The following is a 22,448-nucleotide window of genomic DNA, read 5'->3' as shown; positions in this document are numbered from 1 at the left end:
AATAAAATGAGATAGAATCCTTCCTTGTTTTTAATTGGCTCTTATACTCCACATTGGGGTAGGGAGAGGGAGAAAAGAAAAAGTTAGTTTCTTTGGGGAAAAAGAGAGTGCTATCTGCATTGTCACAAAGCTTTTCCAAGTTCAACAGTTGGCAAAACTTTTTTTTTTCTTTGTGGTGCTGGGAATCAAGAGTGCTTCAAGTCCACGCTAGGCAAGCGCTCTACCTAGGCGACACCTCCCGTCCTAAGGGGCACTCTTTATAGTTAATGGCAACGAAAAGTTTCTCCATTGGTGGTTTTCAGTGAGTTAAATTTGGGCGAGAGAACCGTGGACTGGCAGAGATCCTGGGCTCCGCCTCTCCCAGCGGCCGGCCCCACTTCCCGCCAACTCCAGGCGCGCCTCCGTGGCCCCTCCCACTCGGCCCGCAGCGTGCCCTCGCGGCCCCGCCCCTTGGCCCCGCGCGCCGGGACTTTCAGCGCGATTGGGCCGCTCCGCCCCCCCGGCGTCCCGCCCGCCCAGACGCGGGAACGGGTCGACCGGGTCGGTTCCCGGGCCAGCAGTGTGCCCCACGCTGCTGGAGTCCGCCTGGCCCCTCGGCCCCCAAGGAGCCCTTCCCGCGACAGCTAGGCGATGCCGCGCAGCCGGCAGCCGAGGGTCCGCTCCGGGAACGAGCCTCGCCCCGCGCCCGACATGGAACCGGCGGGTGACGGGGCCTGGGCCCACAGCCGCGCCGCGCTCGACCGCCTGGAGAAGCTGCTGCGCTGCTCGCGCTGGTAAAGACGGAGCCTGGCTCCAGGGGATGGCCGCTGGGGCAGTGGCTCGGGGCATGGTCGACCCTCGAGGGTCCTCTCCCACTTCCCGTTTCCTCCTGAGGTTCCCGTGCGGCTTTCGGGCCGGCGTGCAGTTAGTCCTGCCCCAGCGATCTGGCGTTAGTCGTCCCCGCCCAGGTCCCCATTCCCATCCTCTCCAGCCGGCTTTTCAGCCTCTTGCTCCAAACCGAACTAAAAGGGTAGTTCTGGAACTTTAGCGGGCTGCAGAAGTGCCTGGAGGTGTGGCCAAAATTGTGGGTCCCTGGCTCCACCTCCGGGGTTTGAACCTGTAGGGCTGGGGTGGGGCTAAGGCTTTGGCGCGTTTTATGGTGCCAGGAAGGTGGGACGCCCTTGAACCCGGAATGCCCAGGGCTGGGGCCGCTATAGAGGAACTTGAAGTTTGAAGGGTAGTTAGTCTTTGCTGAGCTGGCCTTTTGGACATTTTCCTCATAACAACTTTAGGGGAATGGAGTGGAGTGTTGGAGACGCTTGTTAGGGGCGTATTGACAATAACGATGTGATGGGCACTACTATTCTAATTTTCCTTTCCTTGGTTGGATCATTAGGCCTGGGATATCCTGTATCACCGAGCCACATTTCTAGCTCCCCTCTTAGACTGCGTATTCGTTCCAAAGGCATCATTTAAACGACTGGTGTTTCTTGCTGCTGCTTTTCCTGTAGCCCTTTCTAGTATAGAATCCAAGAAGGTTTGTGAGTTCCAACAAGGGCTTTTTCATATCTTTAAAAGCATTTATTAAGCAACTGTTGTATGCACAGTTGAGTATTTCTGCATCAGGATCATCCTGGCATACTTTCTGCTTTTAACTGTCACAACAGTATTTCCTTTTGGACTTCGTTTTGATTTTTTTTCCCTTTGATTTCCAACTTGTAGAATTCAGTTATTGCTGTGTTACATGCACAGATATTTTTTTCTTTAAAAATAAAAACGACTTAACTGTCACAGAAATTTTGCACTTAATATTTTGTTTTACAAAAACTTTATATCTAACAAAATGACATCATTAGGCTCGTAAGAACAGTGGCATTTTTGCTAGAATGAATATATGAGGATATTCTGAGTTGTGTGTCTTTGTTTTCCCTAAACATATGGGTCATTCGTCTGAGAATAACAAATTTAAAAGTAGCATTTCTAGTTGCAATAATAGAAGCAGTTGTAGAAGCAATAATAGAAGCAGTTGTAGTTCACGCCCTAATAGTCAGTACTCTAAGTTAAACATTTAGATGACCAATTTCTGAATGGAAACATAGCATTTCACTTACTTAGACTGTAGACTGCCTGAGTTCATGTTCCAGCTTTGACATTATTGAATGAGCCAAGAAGTTCATTCTCTGTGTGTAAGTAATGATGAGCTCATTCTCCTGCAAGAATTTATTAATAATAATTATAATAAATTTTATTGACCACCTGCAAGGTGCCAGATACTGCTCTGGGGACTTTGTAATAAACAAAGCAGACAAACAACTTTTATAGACCTTATATTCTGTGTGGAGAGGGGAGAAAATAGATGAAATTATACATGTAAATTGTTGAGTGGTGATTATCATAGAGTAAATGATAACTAATAAGTGTCATAAAAGTACAAAAAGATGTCTCTGCTTCTGAATGAACTAAACAGGAAGAGCCAAAGGTCTGATGGTAGCCATCAGTACCTAGGCCCAGATTTTTTTTTTTTTTTTTAAACATAGGTTTATTTAGGAAGGTAGATACACACTCAAGGGAGAATGAATAAATCTCATAAAAAGGAGAAGCCTTTGGGGTAAAGCAAGGAATACGCACTCCAGGGAGAATGTGGGCCATCTTCAGGGGGAGAGATAGCCCCAGATTTTTTAATATCTCTCATCTAGTTGGTGAGAGAATAATACTGAATTCCGTTTTTTTTAAATTTAATATTATAAACCACCAGTGGATGAACTGTAACTTTTTTAGAGTGTATATTCTCATAAGGCTCCACAGTTTTTTTCTGTAAAGTGTCAGTACATATTTTAGACTTTGAAGCCCTTGTTTCTATTCTTGTTTTTGTTTTTTTTACATCCCTTAAAAATGTGAATACCATTCTTTGCTTGGGAGTTGTATGAAAACAGGCTGCTGGCTTGATTTGGCCCACAGGCAATATAGTTTGCCATCTCAGTTTTAACAGGAAAAATATCTTTAAATATAAAAATTTTTTGATCTAAAATTTTATATCACATGGCACTTAATATTTAGAAGTGATTTTGCTTTCCCCTCTTGAAAGTTTGGAACTACTTATAGTGAGCAAAGATGGCCTGTTGTACCTTACCTTAGGGGGAAAATATATTCTTCTTATCTCTGTCTTTGCCCTAGTAGCTGTGTGACATTATTGCTGGAAGGTAGTGACTCAGGGTGGCCCGCTTCTTTCTTGCTTTCATTTGCCACCATTCAAAGCAGTGTCATGTTATTTGAAATTGTGTCAGTATGTCCTTTTACAGAGTTTCAAAGTTCTATCCAGTGGGCTAGTGATTACCCCGATTACCCTCACATTCAGCTTGCAGCTGTCATCTATCTGGTGTTCCCAGCTGTCACCTGTCTTGTGTAGCACATTGGATCTGTTTTGCAGCAAGCATTACTTGCTGGTGAGGGTGAATTGGCTATATTACAGGGCATCCTTTCTTGACCTTTAACATGAGTATAGCTTTAAGGTGAAGCTGATGAAAGTGTTCAAGAGGCCAGATGTGACATTTGTGTTAGGGCCAAGTCTCACAACCAGATAGAAGCTATTTAAAGATTTGGAAAAATGAGGCAGGAAGACCTTATCAATTGAGAGGCTGGCAGAGAGCATAGTAATAATGTATTTCTACAGGAAGCAGGAAATAGTAATAGGAGCTGCCCTATAAAAGCCCCAGGCGTTATATGGTGGAGTTTTGTGAATTAATTAAGTACCTCTTGTCATAAATTGTGGGTAGGGTGGTTTGGACTTACGACCATTGTGTTTTGGGCCTTTGTTATTATTTTTTGCAGTGCTGGGATTGAACCTAGGGCCTCATGTGCTCTAGGCAAGCACTCTTAACACTGAACTTCATCCCCAATGCTATATTGGGCTTTACAATTTTTTTTTAATAAAAAGCTAAAATGTGATTTTATAGCTTAGAGTAGGTGGGTCCCCCCTCCCCCAAATCACCCTTGTCATTTAAAAGGCAATCAAAATTAATTTTGTATTGTTTTATATTTTGAGGCAGCCTAGTTCAGTGGTTGTTTGAGCATGGATTCTAGAATCAGACTCTCTGATTTAAAATCCTTCAATGATTTTGGCCATGTTATTTGATCTTTGTATGCTTCCTTTTCTTTATCTGCAAAATGAGCTAGTAATTGTTTTTACCTTGCCAGGTTGTTATGGGAATTAAATGAATTAATACTCATAAATAAAGGATAGATTTCCTGACTCCAGCATTCAGCTTTTATCTTTGTTTAGGAGTTTTGAATGTTCAGAGGCATTCTTAATGGGCCAGTGATCCTTTAATGGAATGATTGCTCCCCTTGGTTTGCTCTGGTGCTGGTTATTCATTAGAATAACAAGAAATCACTGAAGCAGTATATTAGTTAGCATTGATGAATTTTATACCCTTACAGGATGTATACTTAATTTTAAGGGGTAAAATGTACACACAGTTCAGGGTATATTGTGATGAAGGCCAAGGGGATGTGGAGAAGCATACTTTGGGTGGGGGTCCAGTGCAGGAAAGCTTCATGGACTTCTGAATTAGTCTTTGAGGTATGGATAGATTTCTATAAATGGAGCCATTTCTAATAATGAGAGGGAGGATTATTAACAAATGACAGTGTGCTAAAAAGAATTGTAGGATAAATGAAGCTAAGACAGGATCAGATTGATACAGATTGTTCCATTTGTTCATGTAGTTAATTTCCTACAGAAAACAATTCACATAGCTTTCCTGGACTCTGTTGTCTTTCTCTATAATATGAAGAACAGGGACTAGCTACCTTTAAAACCTGTCTGCACTTTGCAGGTTTCGTAATTATTAGTGTTATTGGGTGTAAAATATTGGTAAAACTTTTTATCAAAATTTAATGTAGGGCTGGGGTTGTAGCTCAGTGGTGGAGCATTTGCCTAGCATGTGGGAGGCACTGGGTTTGTTTCTCAGCACTGAAAATAAATTAAAATAAAGGTCCATTAACAACTAAAAAAATATTAATGTACACAAAAAAGGAGCACACACATTGTTGGTGTTCAGTTTGCATCATATCCTCCAAATTTGAATTTAATGTTTTGTGGGATTTATTTATTTATGTGATATTTTGATTGATGTTTGTCTCCTTCGATTATACTAAATATTTCATAAAGACAGGTTTACATTTTTTGCCACAGTGCCAGACATGTAGTTTTTTAGTGTTTCTTAAATCATGAAAAAATTTAGATCAGGTAGGATCACAGTTACAAAATGGTAATACCAGAATGACCTAGTTAATTCACCTGAATCTGCAGGAATCCTTCTGAGGTTTCTGGGGTTAATTACTCACACTGAGCGGAGACTTAGGCCTCAGGGCATTTGTAGATCTAGGTCTTTCTTTTGGGAGTTAGAGCTAAATCCACCATACCCACAGTTCTGTAATGGGTGAACACCTACATAGCATGACTGCTGGAGAAACATACAAGACATGTGGACACCCTTTCTTAAATTTTTCTTTTACTTTTTTTTTTTTTTAACAAATTATTTTGAGATAGGTCTTGATGTGGTCCCTAGGCTGGTCTCAAACTCCTGAACTCCGGTGCAAGCCACTGCACTCAGCTGATGACCCTTTATACTGTCCCCCATAGCATAGGAAATGACTTTACAAGTGAAGTTATTGTTAAGCAAGTCTGGATTCAGGAGAGATTTTAGGATGGCAGCAGGAAGTTTGATGCATATAAATGCTGATTGAAGGACCACTTCTAAGGGGGAGAAGAGAAGAGAGGAATGCCTAGGTGTGAGCCATGTACACTTAATATTTGAATGTCAGGTGGAAGAGATGGGGCTTTAAAAGATCAGGAAGAAGAGCAGTTACTTAGACATTGCTTTACTTTGGAGAAAAGAGAATAAAAGATGGAATAGCCAATACTGTTTAAGTCAGGCATACATGGTATTCTCTGAGACTGAAATAGTAGATTCTCCTATAGTAATTAGATTTTATATTAATTTCCTGTTAAAAGACAGACTTCTGTTGCCCATTTGACTTTTGGGATATTTGACTCTATCATTCAACATTTATTGACATTAAACAGTTTGATAAGATTTTGAATTTTCCCATGTGATTTACTTGAAAAGAAAAAAATAAGTATATGTAAAAAATAAGTATATTGAACAAGATGCTTCCATGTCATTATCCATCACCATACTTACTAAAGACTTTGTGTATTTATTCTCCTAAAGATAAATATAACAAATTATTTGATTGGTTTGGAGAGACTGTACATTTTCATATAAAACACATTGGTCCATGACTTAAAAATACTTTGGGGATTCTCTAAAATGTAAGAGCACTGAGGTAGTTGTCCTGCCTAATTTTAAATAGCATTTGATTTCTTATAGGAACTTAGGGAGCCATTCAGTTAAAAAATAATTCTCAGTCTTGTAATCTAAACTGAGTCTTTTTTTCTTTTCAAGGAAAATTTTATATCAGTAGGATCTTTTTTTAAAAAATTATTTGTTCTCACAACTTAGTTCTTCCCTAAATTATAATCCACTGACTGCACTGATCTAGCCAAATCAACTTTTAAAAAGTTATAGAAGTATGACTGAAGATGGGAAGAAAGTAGTTTAGTTGAATTTTGAAGGTACAGAAATCCTGTTTCATGCAAGTAAAGTCTTACTCATCTGGATTTTTTTATTCTAATATTTATGTATATAAAACAGAAAAATAGATTAAGGATAAAAAGGAATTGCTAATACAAATACATTTTTGTATGTAGTCTTCTATTTGGTTTATTCATTAAGGATTTACTGAAATTTGCTCTCATGTAGCACCGTGTTGGGCAGGTAATGCTGGGTTGGGGAGCTCAGATAAATGAAATTCAAGGTTTCTTGTCTGAAAGGCTATAATCTATTTGGAGATAAGGAAAATAGAGAATCAGTTAAAATTAAAACAAACAAAAACCCAACAACTTAGTTGATAATTGATAATGACATGGAATGGAATGCTATTGCTCATATTTTTGGAACCTTATGATGTTTTATTCCTCTCAAGTCATATATTAATTTGGTTTTTATAACCATCCAGCTAGATTACAATTTCCTTAGGAAAGAGCGACACATAGTCAACTTCATGATCTTTATTTTTCTCTGGTGTCTGATGCGAATTTTGCATAAATGATGGCATGGAAACAAAACCCCAAGAATTCCTGTGCTTATTTGTTTAGCATCATTTTTATTAAGTGGGTAATGTGTTGGCAACTCCTGGGGCTGGAATTGAACATAAGATACTTGAGAATTGTTGCAGACACTGGTTTCACCAGAGTAGGACTTTTGTTAAGGAGCAGTGACAGAAAAGATGGCATGGGTAGAGTGTTAGTGATTATGAAGAAAATTTTAATGTTACATTATTTTTTCCCAGTACTGGAGATTGAACCCAGGAGTGCACTGAATTATACACTCAGCCCCTCTTGATTTTTTTATTTTGTGACAGGGTCCCAGTTGCAGGACCTCCTAAGTAGCTGGGATTACAGGTGTGCACCGCCATGCCTGGCTTACTGTTAAAATTTTAAAAAGTGAAAATAATACACACATGAATTCCTGATGGAATTAGTTGAATTACATTTGGCCTGGGGTTGTAGCTCAGTGTTAGAGTGTTCAAGGCCAGTCCCCACCACTAGCATGCACAAGGCCAGTCCCCACCACTGCAGAAAAATAAAGTTGGTTGCATTTAAAATTTTGGTCAATAACTCCTAGTTGTAAAAAAAAAAAAAAAAAAGTTCTTTTATTTCATGGCATCTTCTCAGCTAAAAGCCCTAGCCATTCTCAAAAAGCCTGGCTTTGGTATAGATTGGTGCCACCTCTGTGCATTGTCTGCCCTCTATCATCTTCTCTTGAACGCCATTGAGAATTGGCACTACCCAGTCTCTGCCTGGTCCCAAGCATACAGATATGCATATGCTTTTCATTCATATTTCCCTCATCTATTAACAACCTCAAAAAAGTCATCTAGCTCACTAATTAGAATAATTAGTTCTACTGATCAGTTATTCATAGATATTAAGTCACTGCTAATTACATGATAGCATCTTATTGCTAGGGTGAAGGGTAAGAACCATAGATAAAGGGTTCAGACTCATCTGAAGAAGTCAATTTAAAGTTTTGGAAGCAGAATCAAGGCACTGAATGAAGAATCAACAGAGAAAGCCAGGAGGCTGAGCCTGCATGGAGGTGGGTGTGCTGACATCCAGAGGTAGGAAAAGTAGCAGCTAAGGAAAAGCTAAAATGGGAAGGAGATGGAGTCTGCTGGTGTAGAGCACTTACTTTAGAGCTTTTATTTGTTCAAGACTGGCAGGAGCTGGGTCAGAAGGTAGAATGGGAGGCAGAGTCAAAAGGAAGTGGTTTTTAGGTAGGGGGAGAGATTACCTGTGCATATTTAGGTATGAGTGAAAGAAGAAGCATAATTAATGATAATGAGTTCCTTTAGGACACATGGAAGATTTGGAAGCTAGAGACAAAGTATTCCATCTGAAGAAGGAAGAATGAGTGAAGACCTTGGGGAAAGGGAAGATTACTAGTGAAGTCATAGAAATGTGTCTAGGTTGTCACAAGCTCATACCATTGAGTCCAGTAAGGTTAAGGAGGTTTGGAAGCATGGTGATTGTTTTAAATGGGTATCTATTGGTTTGTTTATTCAAGGATCATCTAATTCATCTAATACATCACTTTGGTGAGATACAAAGTTGAAGAAGATGCCAGTTTTTTAGGGATAAATTTGTGTATCTTTTTATCATGGTTCTTCATAGCCTTAGCAGGCAAGGAAGAAATAGATTCTAACTTGTCTAGCTTTGGAGATTGGTGTTCATCAGTGTTGAAGAGCTCAGCGGTATTAAAGTACTGGTAAAAATGGTTCTGAGGAGTTAAACCTGCAGCCTGTGCTGGATAGGGAATGCAGGGAACTACTAGGCTGAACAGAATCTTCTCAGGTGGGGAGCAATTGGGATTGGCAAGGGTGATGAAATTAAAGAGAAAGAGGAAGGGTATTGTGATAAGAGAAAGTGTGATAATATCACACTTAGATCTTAAGAGGCAAAGCTTACAGTGAAGTAAAATTCAGCACACTCGATTGAAAAAAAGGGGTTAGTTTTCGTAGGTCAAATAATGAGCAAAAATTTTAGGGCAGTTTGAACATTGTATAAAAAAGATGATCTTAATTGCCAGAATCACAGAAGTCATATTTTTATCTGTATGTTCTATGTAGTGTGGAGGAAAAATCAGTTATTGTGAGTTTTTAAAAAGTAATGGGTTTTATAATGTCAGTGAGCACCCTTTTCAGTAGCCTGAGAAATAATATTGTGGCTGTGTACTCAGTTCTTTGTGTTCTTTCTGAAAGCTCAATTTCACTTTAATGTTTATATCTATTAAAATGTGCAGTGTGTTGCATTTGATCTTTCAAGAAATGGGCAGGACTATTTTTATTGATATGTGGTATGTGTGCAAAGGTAATTGAATAATGATAGTATAAATACCTGGAGATCCTGGGGTTGGCGTTATAAACCTAGTGCACATAATGTTCATCCATTCACAGCCTTACTTCTCTGGGTGCTCCTGCCGCATAATATGCACTGGCTGTAGTGATGTGTGTTTTTGATGTGTGTTTATTAGGTAGTACCGGCGGCTTCTTAGCACTATCAAAGTTAGCAGGTATTTGACGGACAACATTGGGAATATTTTGTTTCTGTCTTCTCTAAATGAAGTGAATATCTTTTAGTCTATGGACTGCCAGCTTGATGATTTCTGTTTGCAGTTGCTGAAAGAACAAAGCAATCAACTTGCTGTGAATTGAGAGTGACTGTTTTTTTTTTTTTTGGACATGACATCTGTGAGAAATAGATGGCTACTTAATTGTCAGAAATACATGTTTGCGGGGCTGGGGATGTGGGTCAAGCGGTAGCGCGCTCTCCTGGCATGCACAGGGCGGTGGGTTCGATCCTCAGCACCACATAAAAATAAAGATGTGTCCACCGAAAACTAAAAAATAAATATTAAAAACGTTCTCTCTCTCTCTCTCTAAAAAAAGAAATACATGTTTGCTTAGGGGAATGAATCTGTGGATTCTTATGGTCAAGGTGACTATATGTCCTAGTTTTCTTGGAACAGTCCTAGGTTGCATTTGTTGGTTACAGTTATCAACCACCCAAGAAATTTAATTGTCAAGAAATTTCTCCGTTGGATGATACATTATGTCATTGTGATTATTGGGTCACATTTTGAGATTTGTGGTCTTTACCATATTGTTTTTATTGTTTGGTGAAGATGGACCTTATTAGGTGAAAGAAGATACCAATGGTTAGTTTTATCACCAAGAAGTTTAGAGGTTTAGTGGTGATTAAGCAGGGTCATTCCTTTGACTTACATTATAAAAAATGTTACCACTTGCACTGGGTTTTGATAGTTTTCAATTTGAATTCAGCAGTCATACTATGAGCATATTTAACTAGGGGAGTAAAAGCTTTTTAAATGAATTTATTCTTAGTATTTTCTTTCTATTTGGTGAAAGGAAAAATGTGGTGGTATTGGGCCTTGTTTTTAATGAAATAAAAGTTGGGCATGAAATGTTCATAATTTCTTAAGTCTTAACTATTTTTCTTTGTTCAAACAGCACTAATATTCTGAGGGAGCCCGTGTGTTTAGGAGGGTGTGAGCACATCTTCTGTAGGTAAGTAATTAGGCCTTGATATATATATATATATAATGTAACTATATTTTTAAATAGGTAACCATTGTGTAATCATGTTGATAATGGTACTTCATGTCTGTGTAACTTTCATAGCCTGCAAAGCAACTTACTGTGTATAATCTCATATTGATCCTTATAACTGACTTAATTTACAAATAAAGATTAAGCTCCAAGAGTATAACTTGTCCAAAGTCACAAAGCTTAGTCCTTTGCTTTGCTACTTTTTGGGGAAGAATTAATGTCTTTTATATAATTCAAATGCCCTTTTTTTAAATCTAGACTTATAAATTATGAAAGTCTAATTCTTAGAATTTTTGTGTCAGTTTCCTGGGGCTGCTGTAACACAGAACCAAGAATGGATTGGTTTAGAACAATAGAAATTTATTGTCTTCAGAGTTCTGGAGGCTGAAAGTACAAGATCAAGGTGTTGACAGAGTTTATTCCTTCTGAAGGTTCTCAGAGTCTATTCTTGACCCCTCCTTGTTTCTTCAAGGTTGCTCACAATCTTTGCAGTTTCTTGGCCTGTAGATGTATCTCTCTCTTCCTTCTTTGCTTTCCTGTTCTTGGCATTCTCCCTTGTTGGCATGGCATATTTCTCTCCCTGGTCACATTTACCCTTTTCTAAGAATACCAGTTCTAGGGATTATGCCTCACCCTAATAATTTCATCTTAATCATCTACAAAGACCTTGTTTCCAAACTATGTCATATTCACAGGTACTAGGGAGTTGACTTCAGCATCTTTTGAGGGAACACAGTTCATATAATTGTATGGAATCATATCCATGTTATAATGTGAAAGGCCCTGGTTTATAGGTTATAAGATTATATTTTTATCTCATTTTGTTTCTTTGTCAGGAGAAATTAGTTGCAGAGTTTAATGTCTTGACCTAAGCATATAATATAGGCTCCTTTGAATGAGTCTTTTAATTATTTCTAGTTATGTGAGTGACTGTCTGGCATGAACAAACTATATTCTGAAGTTTGAGTATGTATGAAAACAATTTAATATGTGAATTCAGTGATTTGAGGATATGTGGGAGGCAGTATGCTTTATTTCTTTCTAGAAATAAATCCATATTACTTGAGGGTACATACAGTATGGAGGAGGGGTTAGGAGATGGTATTATTGCCAACCTGATATCTCCATTTGTATAATGAAACCGCATTTCAAACTTGTTATGTTCACAGCACATCTCTTGATAATCTTCCCTTCATCCTGTTCCTGCCTGGGCAGTCTTCATTGAAGACTGTCTTTGCTTAAGGCAGAAAACCGCAACTCATACCTGATTACTCATTCACCTTATCCCACATGATTAATTTCTATCAATTGCACCTTAAAATGTGCGCTGAATCATGAATTTTCCTACTTTTTTCTATATTTGCCACTGAAAATCTTTTTTGTTTTCCTTCTCCCCAGACTGTTGTAATAGTTTCATACCTGGATTTTCCTTTTTGGCATCATTACCTCTTCTCCATTTTCTACTTTATTTATTTTTAGTACTAGGGATCTAACCCAGGGCTGCTTTACCACCTAGCTACATTGCTAGCCCTACTTATTTATTTATTTTTTTGTGACAGGACCCTGCCTCCAACTTGGGATCTTTCTGTCTCAGCCTTCCAAGTCACTGGGATTATAGGTGTGCTGTGCCTGGCCATTTCTACTTTCTTGTCAAGTGTTCTTTTAAATGTGTAAATCATATCCATATTATTGCCCTCCTTAAAATCCTTCAGTGGCTTCCTATTACAATTAGAATAAAATACAAACTCTGTATGCAGGTTCACAAGAGGCTGTACAGGAACTATAATCCTGCCTGTCTTGTGGACCTCATTTCCCTGTGACTCACATTATTCTAGCCACTTTCTCCTTAAACACTCTAAACTCGCCCCGGGGCTTTTGCACTTGTTATTTCTTCCACGTGGAATATACCTTGAGTCTGACTTTTCATGAGCTATGTTTCAGCTGAGCTGTCACTGCCTCCTAAAATACCTTCTGTGATCCCCTTAAGAATTCATCCACTCCCTGTCCCCACTCTGTAGCAGCACATCTTGTTTCAGTTAATGCACCATAGGTTTGCTCACTGTGTACAATAGGTCACCAACAAAACTAGTAGAACATAATGAAATTATATGTAAAATGTGTGTGAGGAGAAAGAATCCATACCTTTAATCAGATTCTAAGGGGTCTGTAACTTAAAATGGCCAATAAAAGATTAAGAGAGAAATGAGAATATCTTGAAAGAGAAAATGATTCTGTGTATATAACATGAACAGATGAAAGAATCCATTCTGTGCAGTTAGGATTTGTTGTGATTAGATTATGCCAAGCATTAGGGCAGGTGTTTAGATTCTTTGTAGATTTTTTAAGTTTCATAAAACTGATGACCAGTGAGTTTTAAAAGATGATTTTGATATAATTCAACTGAAATAGAGGTAGGGCAGGGTGAAGAGGTACAGATTTTAATATTAAGTGTTGTGGTAATTTCAAGGTATGGCTGACTCTCTCCACAGTTCTCTTTCCTACATTCAATCAAACAGATCAAAATATTTAAAACAAAATTTCATTCCTATTAAACATATACAGGATTTTTTTTCATTTTCCCTGAATAATACAGTTTAATAATGACTATTTTATAACATTTACATTGTATTAGGTATTACAAATAATAGAGATGATCTAAAGTATATGGGAAAGCTGAGTGGGTGGCATGCGGAGGAGTGCAAGTTCCAGGCCAGTGTCAGTACTCAGCAACTTAGCATGAAGAAAGAATGAATACAGGAGAATGTGTATAGGTTATATGCAAATATTATGCCATTTTATATAAGGAACGGGAGCATTCAGAGATTTTGGTATCCACAGGGTATAGGGGACTGCAGAAGTCCTGTAACCAATCCCCTGTGAATATTGAGGGATGGTTATATGCTTGTGCCAATCCCTGATAAAGTATTTCATGTGCTCTCTTTAAGGTATAATTAATTTAAGGCATGTGACAAGAATAATCAAACTTTTGGTCTCAGATCATTTTATACTTTTCAAAATTGAGAAGCATAAAGAGCTTTTGTTTGTGTGTATGTGTGTTTGTGTATGAATTGATTGTATATAATGGAGACTTTTTTAAACATAATAATTCATTTAAAATAGCAATAAGCCCATTATGTACTAACATAAATAACACTTTTAAAATAACTATTTTATAATCCAATTATTATACATTTTTGCACATCTCTTTAATGTCTTGCTTAATAGATGACAACTAGATTCTCATGTTTGGTATAGTTTTTATTCTGTTCTGATGTGTGTCATTTTGATTCAAATGTGTACGGAATATCTCACCTTATGCATAGTTGTTGTTGGAAAAAGTCATGTTTTAATAGCTCTTTTAGGTAAACTATACCAAAACTTGACAAGTAGAATCTGAAGCTATATGTTTTTGGACTGTCTGCATTAAATTCCATTGGTTTCTCCAATACTTTGAATTGATCTTTTGGCTCACTGCATTAAGTAGATCTATTGAGAAATGATGTATTTTTCAGAATTCTGGATTGATGTTTATATAATAATTTGAGAAAGTTATAAAACAGAATACTATTGAACATTCCTAATCCAAAAATCTGATACCCAGAATGCTCTGAAATGTGAAAATTTTTGAGTGCTGACATGATTCTCAAAAAATTTTGGATTTTCATATTAGGCATGTTAAACTGATAAAGTCTGTACAGATATTCCAAAAGTCCTAAAACTCCAAGCTCTGAAACACTTCTGGTTCCAAACAGTTCTGGTTTCAGATGAGGGATGCTTAACCTGTATTTAAAATATAAAATAGCCTGCTCTAAGTAGTATTGCAGTGTTGGAAAGTGACTTAACTAACTGGATCTCATTTGCTTCATCTGAAAACATGGCAGTGGTTCTTAAGGAATGGATTTCAGATTGTATTTTACTGGTATTCCTCAAATGTTGTACACAAAAATCTATTTAAATTGCCTGGGTGTGTTGGGATCAAGAGAGTTCTTTTTCTTTATTTTGTAAATTTGTTTTTTTTTTTTTTTCTGTTCTGATTTGAGATAGTGTCCACTATGTAGCCCAGACTGGTACTGGGCTCAAATGATACTCCTGCCTTAGCCTCCTGAGTATCTAGGACTACAAGTCCACACTGCTGTACCAGGATCAAGTTAAGCAGTGTAAGCAAACAAACTTAAGGAGTTGCTTTGGTAAAGAATTTGGGCATTTATTAAATTAGATTATCTCAAAGGTCTCTTCCAGCTCCAGAATAGTTGTTACAGATTCATTTTTAAAGTTTTTTTTTTTTTTGTGGAGGGGGGAGGTGTTTTGTGTCAAAAATAATGCTAAGAACCAAGGACTAAAAAAAAAAAAAAATTGAAATACCACAGGTTTTGTCTAAGGATAGTTCATATTGTAGTCATTCTTTGTGCCTATAAATGAATGGGTTACATGGCAGTATAGTGCTTGGGGAAGACCTGACTTTTACAGTTATTATACTCCCATGTTAACTAACACCTATTTGATGAGGCAAAAGAAGGAGTAGATTTATAGGATTCTGGAGTTCCAAAATATGCCTCAGGGGGCATTGTCAAGCTCCATTACTCTTTTTAAAAGTTTTTACGGGAATCTGTATTTATGTTCATAAAATTTCCAGAGGGTTTGTAATCCCAAAAGTTAGAAAAACACTTTTATCCTAATGTTGAGACTGTAACACTCAGACAATTGAGGTAATTGAATCTACAGATTAACTTATCTGAAAGAACCAAATATCTTTTCTCACAAACTAAAGCCTTAACATACTTGTCCAAAAATGAAACTAAAGATACTTTTCCAGTCTCTTTGCACTAGTTTTAGGCATTTCCATGAAGTAGAGTGTTCAGCTTTAGGATAGGAGAGGTTGAGATGCATGGCTACATTGACTTAGATACTGGATCTGTTTATTTACATCTTCCCTTTACCTCATCCTTTAGCAGCTATAGATTTATTTGCCTGATCATTGTCAGTCAAAGTCAAGTCTCTCATAGCAAATTACATCAACAGCTTTAGATTTAGATTTTGTGTGTGTGTATGTGTGTTTGAAACTATCTAAAACACCAATTGAACAAATTGGCTGTTACATGTTAGAACAACCTCTGCTGTTTACTTCTGCTCAAAATCCACTGTTTTTTTTTATTTTGTTTTGTTGGAGTTCAAATTCTGATGTTTCTTTATTTTTTTAATTTAAGTGATTGTGTAAGTGATTGTATTGGAACTGGATGTCCAGTGTGTTACACTCCAGCCTGGATACTAGATGTCAAGATCAACAGACAGTTGGATAGCATGATCCAGCTTTGTAGTAAGCTTCGGAATTTGCTACATAACAATACGCTTTCAGGTGAGAAATCTCTTCTTCCTTGGTTAATCAACTAATGAATTGGTATTAGTCACATAAAGCATCTTACCAGAAATTATGAATGACATTTCAGACTTTATGATCTATAGTGATTATTGTTTTTGTTTTTTTTGAGAATCATTTTGATAATTGATAGGAAACATAAGAGATGATCAATCTAAATCCCTTATTTAGATTTAGATGGGAAACCAAGGTCCAGAAAGGTTAAGTGATCTTGCTTTCAGTCACTTATGTAGTTGGTAAGAAAAGCAGGAAAGATAGAGTCCATTCCATTTGATTGTCAGTCCAGCAACTTTTTTTACTACTTCATATTGGCTGCTTTTTACAGTTATAATTTCTGTGGAATATATATAGAATAGTGATTTGGGCCTTAATAATGCCTAGTTCACTTAAATATACTTTTGCAAGATAGAATACAGGATCACTTTTCTAGACTGAATTAATTAGATGAACACATTTTGAACGAGCAAAAATCTAATATTCATTTTCTTTTCTATTTAAATGGGGGTTAATGTTTTTCAAATTGTTCTTAGTCTCTGTGTATTAACCATATATCTTTCCGTTGGGCTTTCTACTGAGAACTAATTAGCTGTGAAAAGAAAGGAAAGTGTTTTGAATCTTCATAATTGGATATTGGAGTTATCTTTTTATTGACCATATCATGTCATTTTAGTGTGTGTTTATAGGAGAACCTTTTCTTGCTTGGCAGGATGCCATTAATGATTGATAATGTTCATATAAAATTATTAAATATCTGTTTTTCAGTCTTTTGATCTTTGAATTCTGTCATGATATGTTATTGTCAGTTAATAAAGGTGAAATTGGAGAAAATAAAGAAATGAGTTAAATAGGTAATGTTCATACTTTTAAGAAGAATTTAAATCATAGTCTACCTTTGACGAGTTTCATCTCATTATCTGGATCATTGTATTAGACTTCATTTTTTATGATGAAATATGCTATGATGATAAAGTTCTTATTTTCAGATATAGTTGTCCACAATTTTTTTTTTGAGGTGCTCTTTAAAAAAATAATATTATAGTTATAAACCTCTTTTAAGAATATAGAGGGGAAAAGTTTTGTCATTAGTTTTCTGGGGCTCTTTTTCTCCTTATTCAAAGATGTGCTCGATGTGTTTATTTTCTAGTTGGAAAGATTGGTGTATGATCTTGCCTCCCCCACCATAGCCCCCCACCTGTAGGCACTATGGATTGATGCAGGGATTCTCAGGCAAGGGTCTGTGCATCTTAAGCAGTGTTTGGAGTTGGTCAGGAAGGATCAGTGAGCCCTTGATTCAATTGTACAATATGAACAAATTTCATGTTAGTGTGAACGTGGCTTCATAAGATTCTTAAGAGTGTGTAATATGTTAAGATAATTTGCTGTGTATTCACATTTTGGGTTTTATCTTGAACTTTTTTTTTTTAACTCTTTAAACATTTACTTCTTCAGTTTTAATACACATGGATGCTATTATAGGGCATGGGGAGGGGCTGAAGAGGGGCAGGGTATAGCCTCCATTGGGATCAGAATGTCAACAGTATTACTTATAAATTATATTACATCAATTTTATTTACTGATCTAGGCAGCCAGAGGATGGAAGGATAAAACACATTCATACCAGGGGTGAGGGATGCTAGCAGGAGACACAGTTTTTTAACATTAAAAAATGTATAAAGTATTTAGCAAAAGTTACAGAAAACAGACCAAACAAGCAAGTTTCTTTTGTTAGAAAATACTTTGAGACTCTTAGACAAAACTCTTCTAGTTACTGTGTAGTAATATATCCATTTATTAGAGATACTGTAACAAAGTGTGACAGACTGGATGACTTAAAGAAGAGAAACTGGTTGTCTCAAGGATAGGAGAATGAGATCAAGGTATATGCAGAGTTGGTTACCTTTGAAGTCTGTGTGGGAGAATCTGTTCTGGGATTGACTCCTTGGCTCAGAAATGGCTGTCTTCCTGTTCACAAGATGCTCTCCTTGTATGAATGTTTATCAAATTTCCCATTTGTCAGATGTGGTGGCTCTTGCTAGTAATCCCATTGACTCAAGAGACTGAGGTGGGAGGATCACAATTTGAGGCCAGCCTGGGCAACTTAGTGAGATCCTGTTTCAAAATAAGAAATAAAAAGGATTGGAGATGTAGCTCATTGGTACAGCACCCTTGGATTCAATCTCTGGTACCAAAAGAAAGAAAAGAACTTTCCTTTTTTTTTCCCCCTGGAGTACTGGGGATTGAACTCAGGGACACTCAACCACTGAGCCACATCTCCAGCCCTATTTTGTATTTTATTTAGAGACAGGGTCTCATTGAGTTGCTTATCACCTTACTCTTGCTGAGGCTGGCTTTGAACGACTCAGCCTCCCAAGCTACTGGGATTACAGGCTTACACCACTGTGCCCAGCTGAATTTAACTAATTACATCTACAATGAACCTGTTTCCAATGAAGGTTATATTCTAAGACACTAGGGTATATGTCCTCAACAAAGAACTTAGGGGACAAGTAAGGGACAACAGTTTAACCCATAACAAGTAACAATGACATTTTTAATAGTGATAAAATGAGACGAGGACCATGCAACCTTAATTGCCCTCAATTATGGCATATGGGGATCCTGGGGACCTTGGGGTACAAAAAAGAACAAGATCCACTCTTCCAGAAATTTTACTGTACTGAGTCGTTTGAGTCATTGGTATAATTTTCATATTTTATAGACTATGCAATATGAAATGCTCTAATATTTCATTATTAAAAAAGGTTTAGGAAAATTGAGTTTAGAACAAGGTTCTAGATGACATCTGAGGCCAAAAATATTGTCTCATCTAAGTGTAGGTGAAGTTGGAAGAGAGAATTAATGGTAATTCCTTTTCTGAAGGCATTTTGTGTTTATTTTCCTTACTCTGATGAGTGAAATGCAAGGCCCTGGGTTCCATTGCCAGCACCAAAAGGAAAAGGTAATAATCCCTTCAGTCCTCGACAGAACTTAATAATGCTGTCTTCAACATTACCTTATTTTAAGATGAATCAGAACTTCACTCTTTCAGATAAAGCATAACCAGTATTTTAGGAGAATAGAGAATCATCTTTAATTCCCTCATCCTGTAGGTGAGTAGACTGAAGACCATTTTTTTCTTCCAATTAGTGCAATTTTTTGTTAGAACTTTTTGTTGAACTGAGTTGGGTGAAAAATGGCAGTGCTATTACTGATATCATAGAGACTAAAGTTAAGTAAAATAATATTAAAATAAATTCTGATATTTTGGTTTACATGATTCCTTTTGTATAATGTAATACCCTTTTTTGCTATTTTGATAGATAGTAAACCCATAGTATAATTAAACTGAAATGTATCTATCCAGGTATGTTAATTCCATGTACAAAGCTTTTTAAAATTTTAATGTAAATTGCATCATTACAAGTTTGTCTACTTAAAGGCCAGTATATTCCGGGAGGACTTTAGGAGTATGTGGGATTTTTTTTCTCGGAGTATATTCCTTTATTTCCTTGTAGTTTATCTCGGTGGTACATTTACTACAGTCCTCTGTGTTAGTTTATCTAGTAAGTACTTTTAAAACTGAAATGGTAATAAGGTATACCATATAGCAGCTAAAAGGAGATAGTAATTGCAAACAAATGATGTCAGTCCTCTTTATATGAAAATGATCTCATTATAAGATAAGGGTGTTAGATTAAGTGAATCTTAAGGTCTAGCTCCAAAATTGTATAATTCTGTTAAATCACGTGTTGAAGATGATGAATTAAGTGGAATGGTTAAACATTTCTCACTTTTTCTCTGTCTTTTTAAAAACCATGTAGTTCACAATTTATCATCCAAATGAACCTTGTTACTTGCATTTACTATAAAATATATAATTACTGTAATTAAGGTGGGTAATTAGGAAGAACTTGTCAAATCATGGACATAGTGTATGGTATATTGAAGATAAAGAAGCCTGATTTATAGTAATACTTGCTTAAATGAGCTTCCAACAGATTTTTCTTGGTTCAGTGTACATTAAAGAGAAGAGGTTGTCTTTCATATTTTTCTGATGGCCATTTAGGGATAATTTTACCTTATTCTTTATAACATAATCTTCTTTGTACTAATAGAGTAAAATTTTAAAGTTTTTATTTTCCCTTGAGCCTTATCATATTAAATTAGACCTTGCAGGTGCTGGTTGAGTTTTATGAAACTTGTTGGTGTTGGTAACATTAAAAAAAATGCTTTGATCAAGCTTTCATGGATTCACAGTTTTCCAATTTAGAGAGAGATGCCAGTCTTTCTGGAGTGATTATATAATGTTTCATATGTGCAGTAACATTTTATGATAGATGAAGATGAGGGCCTGAATAGCTGTGTTGCTGTTGTTTTTTAATAAAACTAAATACTTCTTATAAAATAATCATTCTTTGGTGAAGGTGTTAATGTTACACAGATGATAAGAAAAGTACTTTCCTTTGATTTTTTAATAAGGGACTAGTTAATCAAAGAGATTTCTCAACTTTTGTTGTGAAACTTATAATAGAGAATAATTTGAAAGGCACACAATGTACATCATTATAATCCTTTGATGTGGATTAATGATAGTGAAATCACATTTTTCTAATTGCTTCTCTTTTCTATAGTTTTATTAAATTTTAAGAAAAAACTTGGCCAAGCAGCTCCTTAGTAACATGTGCATCTCTGTTCCTGTATATTTTGTGGTGTGCTCTGAAATATTTAAATTCAGAGAATAGAATTCTTTTAACTGTCATCATTAAGAAATTTGCTGTGTAGAGAAAGGACCAGTATTTTTCTTTAGATGATAATTTATCATGCTTAGAATCCTTCACCCATAAAAAACAGTTATAGCTGTTAATTGTATGATTTATATTCTGGTGGTAGTATTGTAGTTGCTTTTTACAGTTTTATCTTAGATATGCTGTGTAAAAGTCACCAATCTACGGTCATGTTAGCAGTTGTGGTTCTTGCTTAGTTATACCAAATTAGGTAATCAAAATCTTTTGAGCAAGGTAATTATTACAAGATGATCAATAAAATTATTGTGTTTGTATACATTGCAGAAATAGATACTCTTGTCATACATTTCTTTATAAGTTACAAAGTATGTACATCTGATAAGGAAATTTGTTTCCTTTTTAGATTTAGTGTTTTTAGTCAGTTGAGTGTTAGTACACTTGTAAACCTTAATTTTCTTTTAAAAACTCAATTCTGCATTTTGTAAGATTATAAACATTGAGGACTTTGGGATTTGACTTATTTTTATTGAAAATGTCATCATCTGTGTTTAAAGAAACAAATTTTAAAAGACCAAATACAGGTTTTTACAGATTACCTGAAGGTTAACCTTTAAATCTTTGTAATCCTGAGTCTGTCTTTAAAAGTAGTCCTGGTAACATTTCCTTTTGACCTTTCCTCTAGTCTTGAGATTATATCAGAAATGGCTTGGTTTTCAAATCGACTTAGTGGTGCAAAGAAAAGACCTTGTTGAATTTAGATGTAAAATCACATTGTGAACAGATGCCTCATTCTGATTGTTTTAGTTCTAAGATCCTGTCTTAGTAACACTTTGTGGACCATATGATGTTCAACTATGATATTAAAAAAATATTTGATCTGGCACTGTGGTACATACTGTAATCATAGCCACTCAGGAGGATTGCAAGTTCAAGGCCAGCCCTGTGCAACTTAAAACCCTGTCTCCAAAAAAAAAAAAAAAAATATCTATCTATCTATCTATCTATCTATCTATCTATCTATCTATCTCTGGGCATGCAGCTCAGCGGTAAAGTACCACTGGGGTCAATTCCTAGTACTGCAATCAATCAATCAATCAGTAACCTGATAGAAAGGTTAGGAGGGTCTTTCCTTATTCAGATACATACTTCTGCATCTAGGTGAGTTATTGGTTTTCTGTCTTCAGTGAAATGCTTCCTTTTCACCAGAAGGAAGTAGTCACTGTTTGGGAGTATACTTGTTATTTTTTTTTTCCCCCTTCCGGTTAGGTAGGGATCAGGTTTGAAATTTCTACTGAGTTAAAGAGTAATTATCTATTTCTCAAAATCAAATATTTTTTATTTCTTCTTACCTTTTACTTGGTAAGTCTGTCTATAAAGATGGAACTTTTGTACTCATGGATTATGAGGTAAAAGACAAGACAAAAGAAGTGACTTTGAACTTTATATAAATTGAAACAATCTTCTGATATGTTAATAATTTTTTTTTCATGGTATTGTGGATTGAACCCAGAGGCACTTTACCACTGAGCCACATCTACAGCCTTTTTTTTTTATTTTGATACAGGTTTTTTTTACTAAATTGCTTAGGGCCTTG

The 22,448-nt window shown here is 36.3% G+C and overlaps 1 protein-coding gene across 1 annotated transcript in view; it reads left to right on the top strand.

The window, feature by feature from the left end:
* The first annotated feature begins 528 nt into the window (after positions 1-528).
* Bard1 (BRCA1 associated RING domain 1) overlaps positions 529-22,448 on the top strand; it is a 70,818-nt gene continuing 48,898 nt past the window's right edge. Inside the window, exons 1-3 of the mRNA XM_026402362.2 lie at positions 529-773; positions 10,636-10,692; positions 15,939-16,087. Coding sequence (XP_026258147.2) covers positions 631-773; positions 10,636-10,692; positions 15,939-16,087 — 349 coding nt within the window. The 5' untranslated portion in view covers positions 529-630. The remainder of the gene's footprint in view (positions 774-10,635; positions 10,693-15,938; positions 16,088-22,448) is intronic.

This window comes from Urocitellus parryii, chromosome 1 (assembly GCF_045843805.1).
Source record: "Urocitellus parryii isolate mUroPar1 chromosome 1, mUroPar1.hap1, whole genome shotgun sequence".
NCBI classification, from domain to species: domain Eukaryota; kingdom Metazoa; phylum Chordata; class Mammalia; order Rodentia; family Sciuridae; genus Urocitellus; species Urocitellus parryii.
This window is presented reverse-complemented; position numbering and strand designations above follow the sequence as displayed.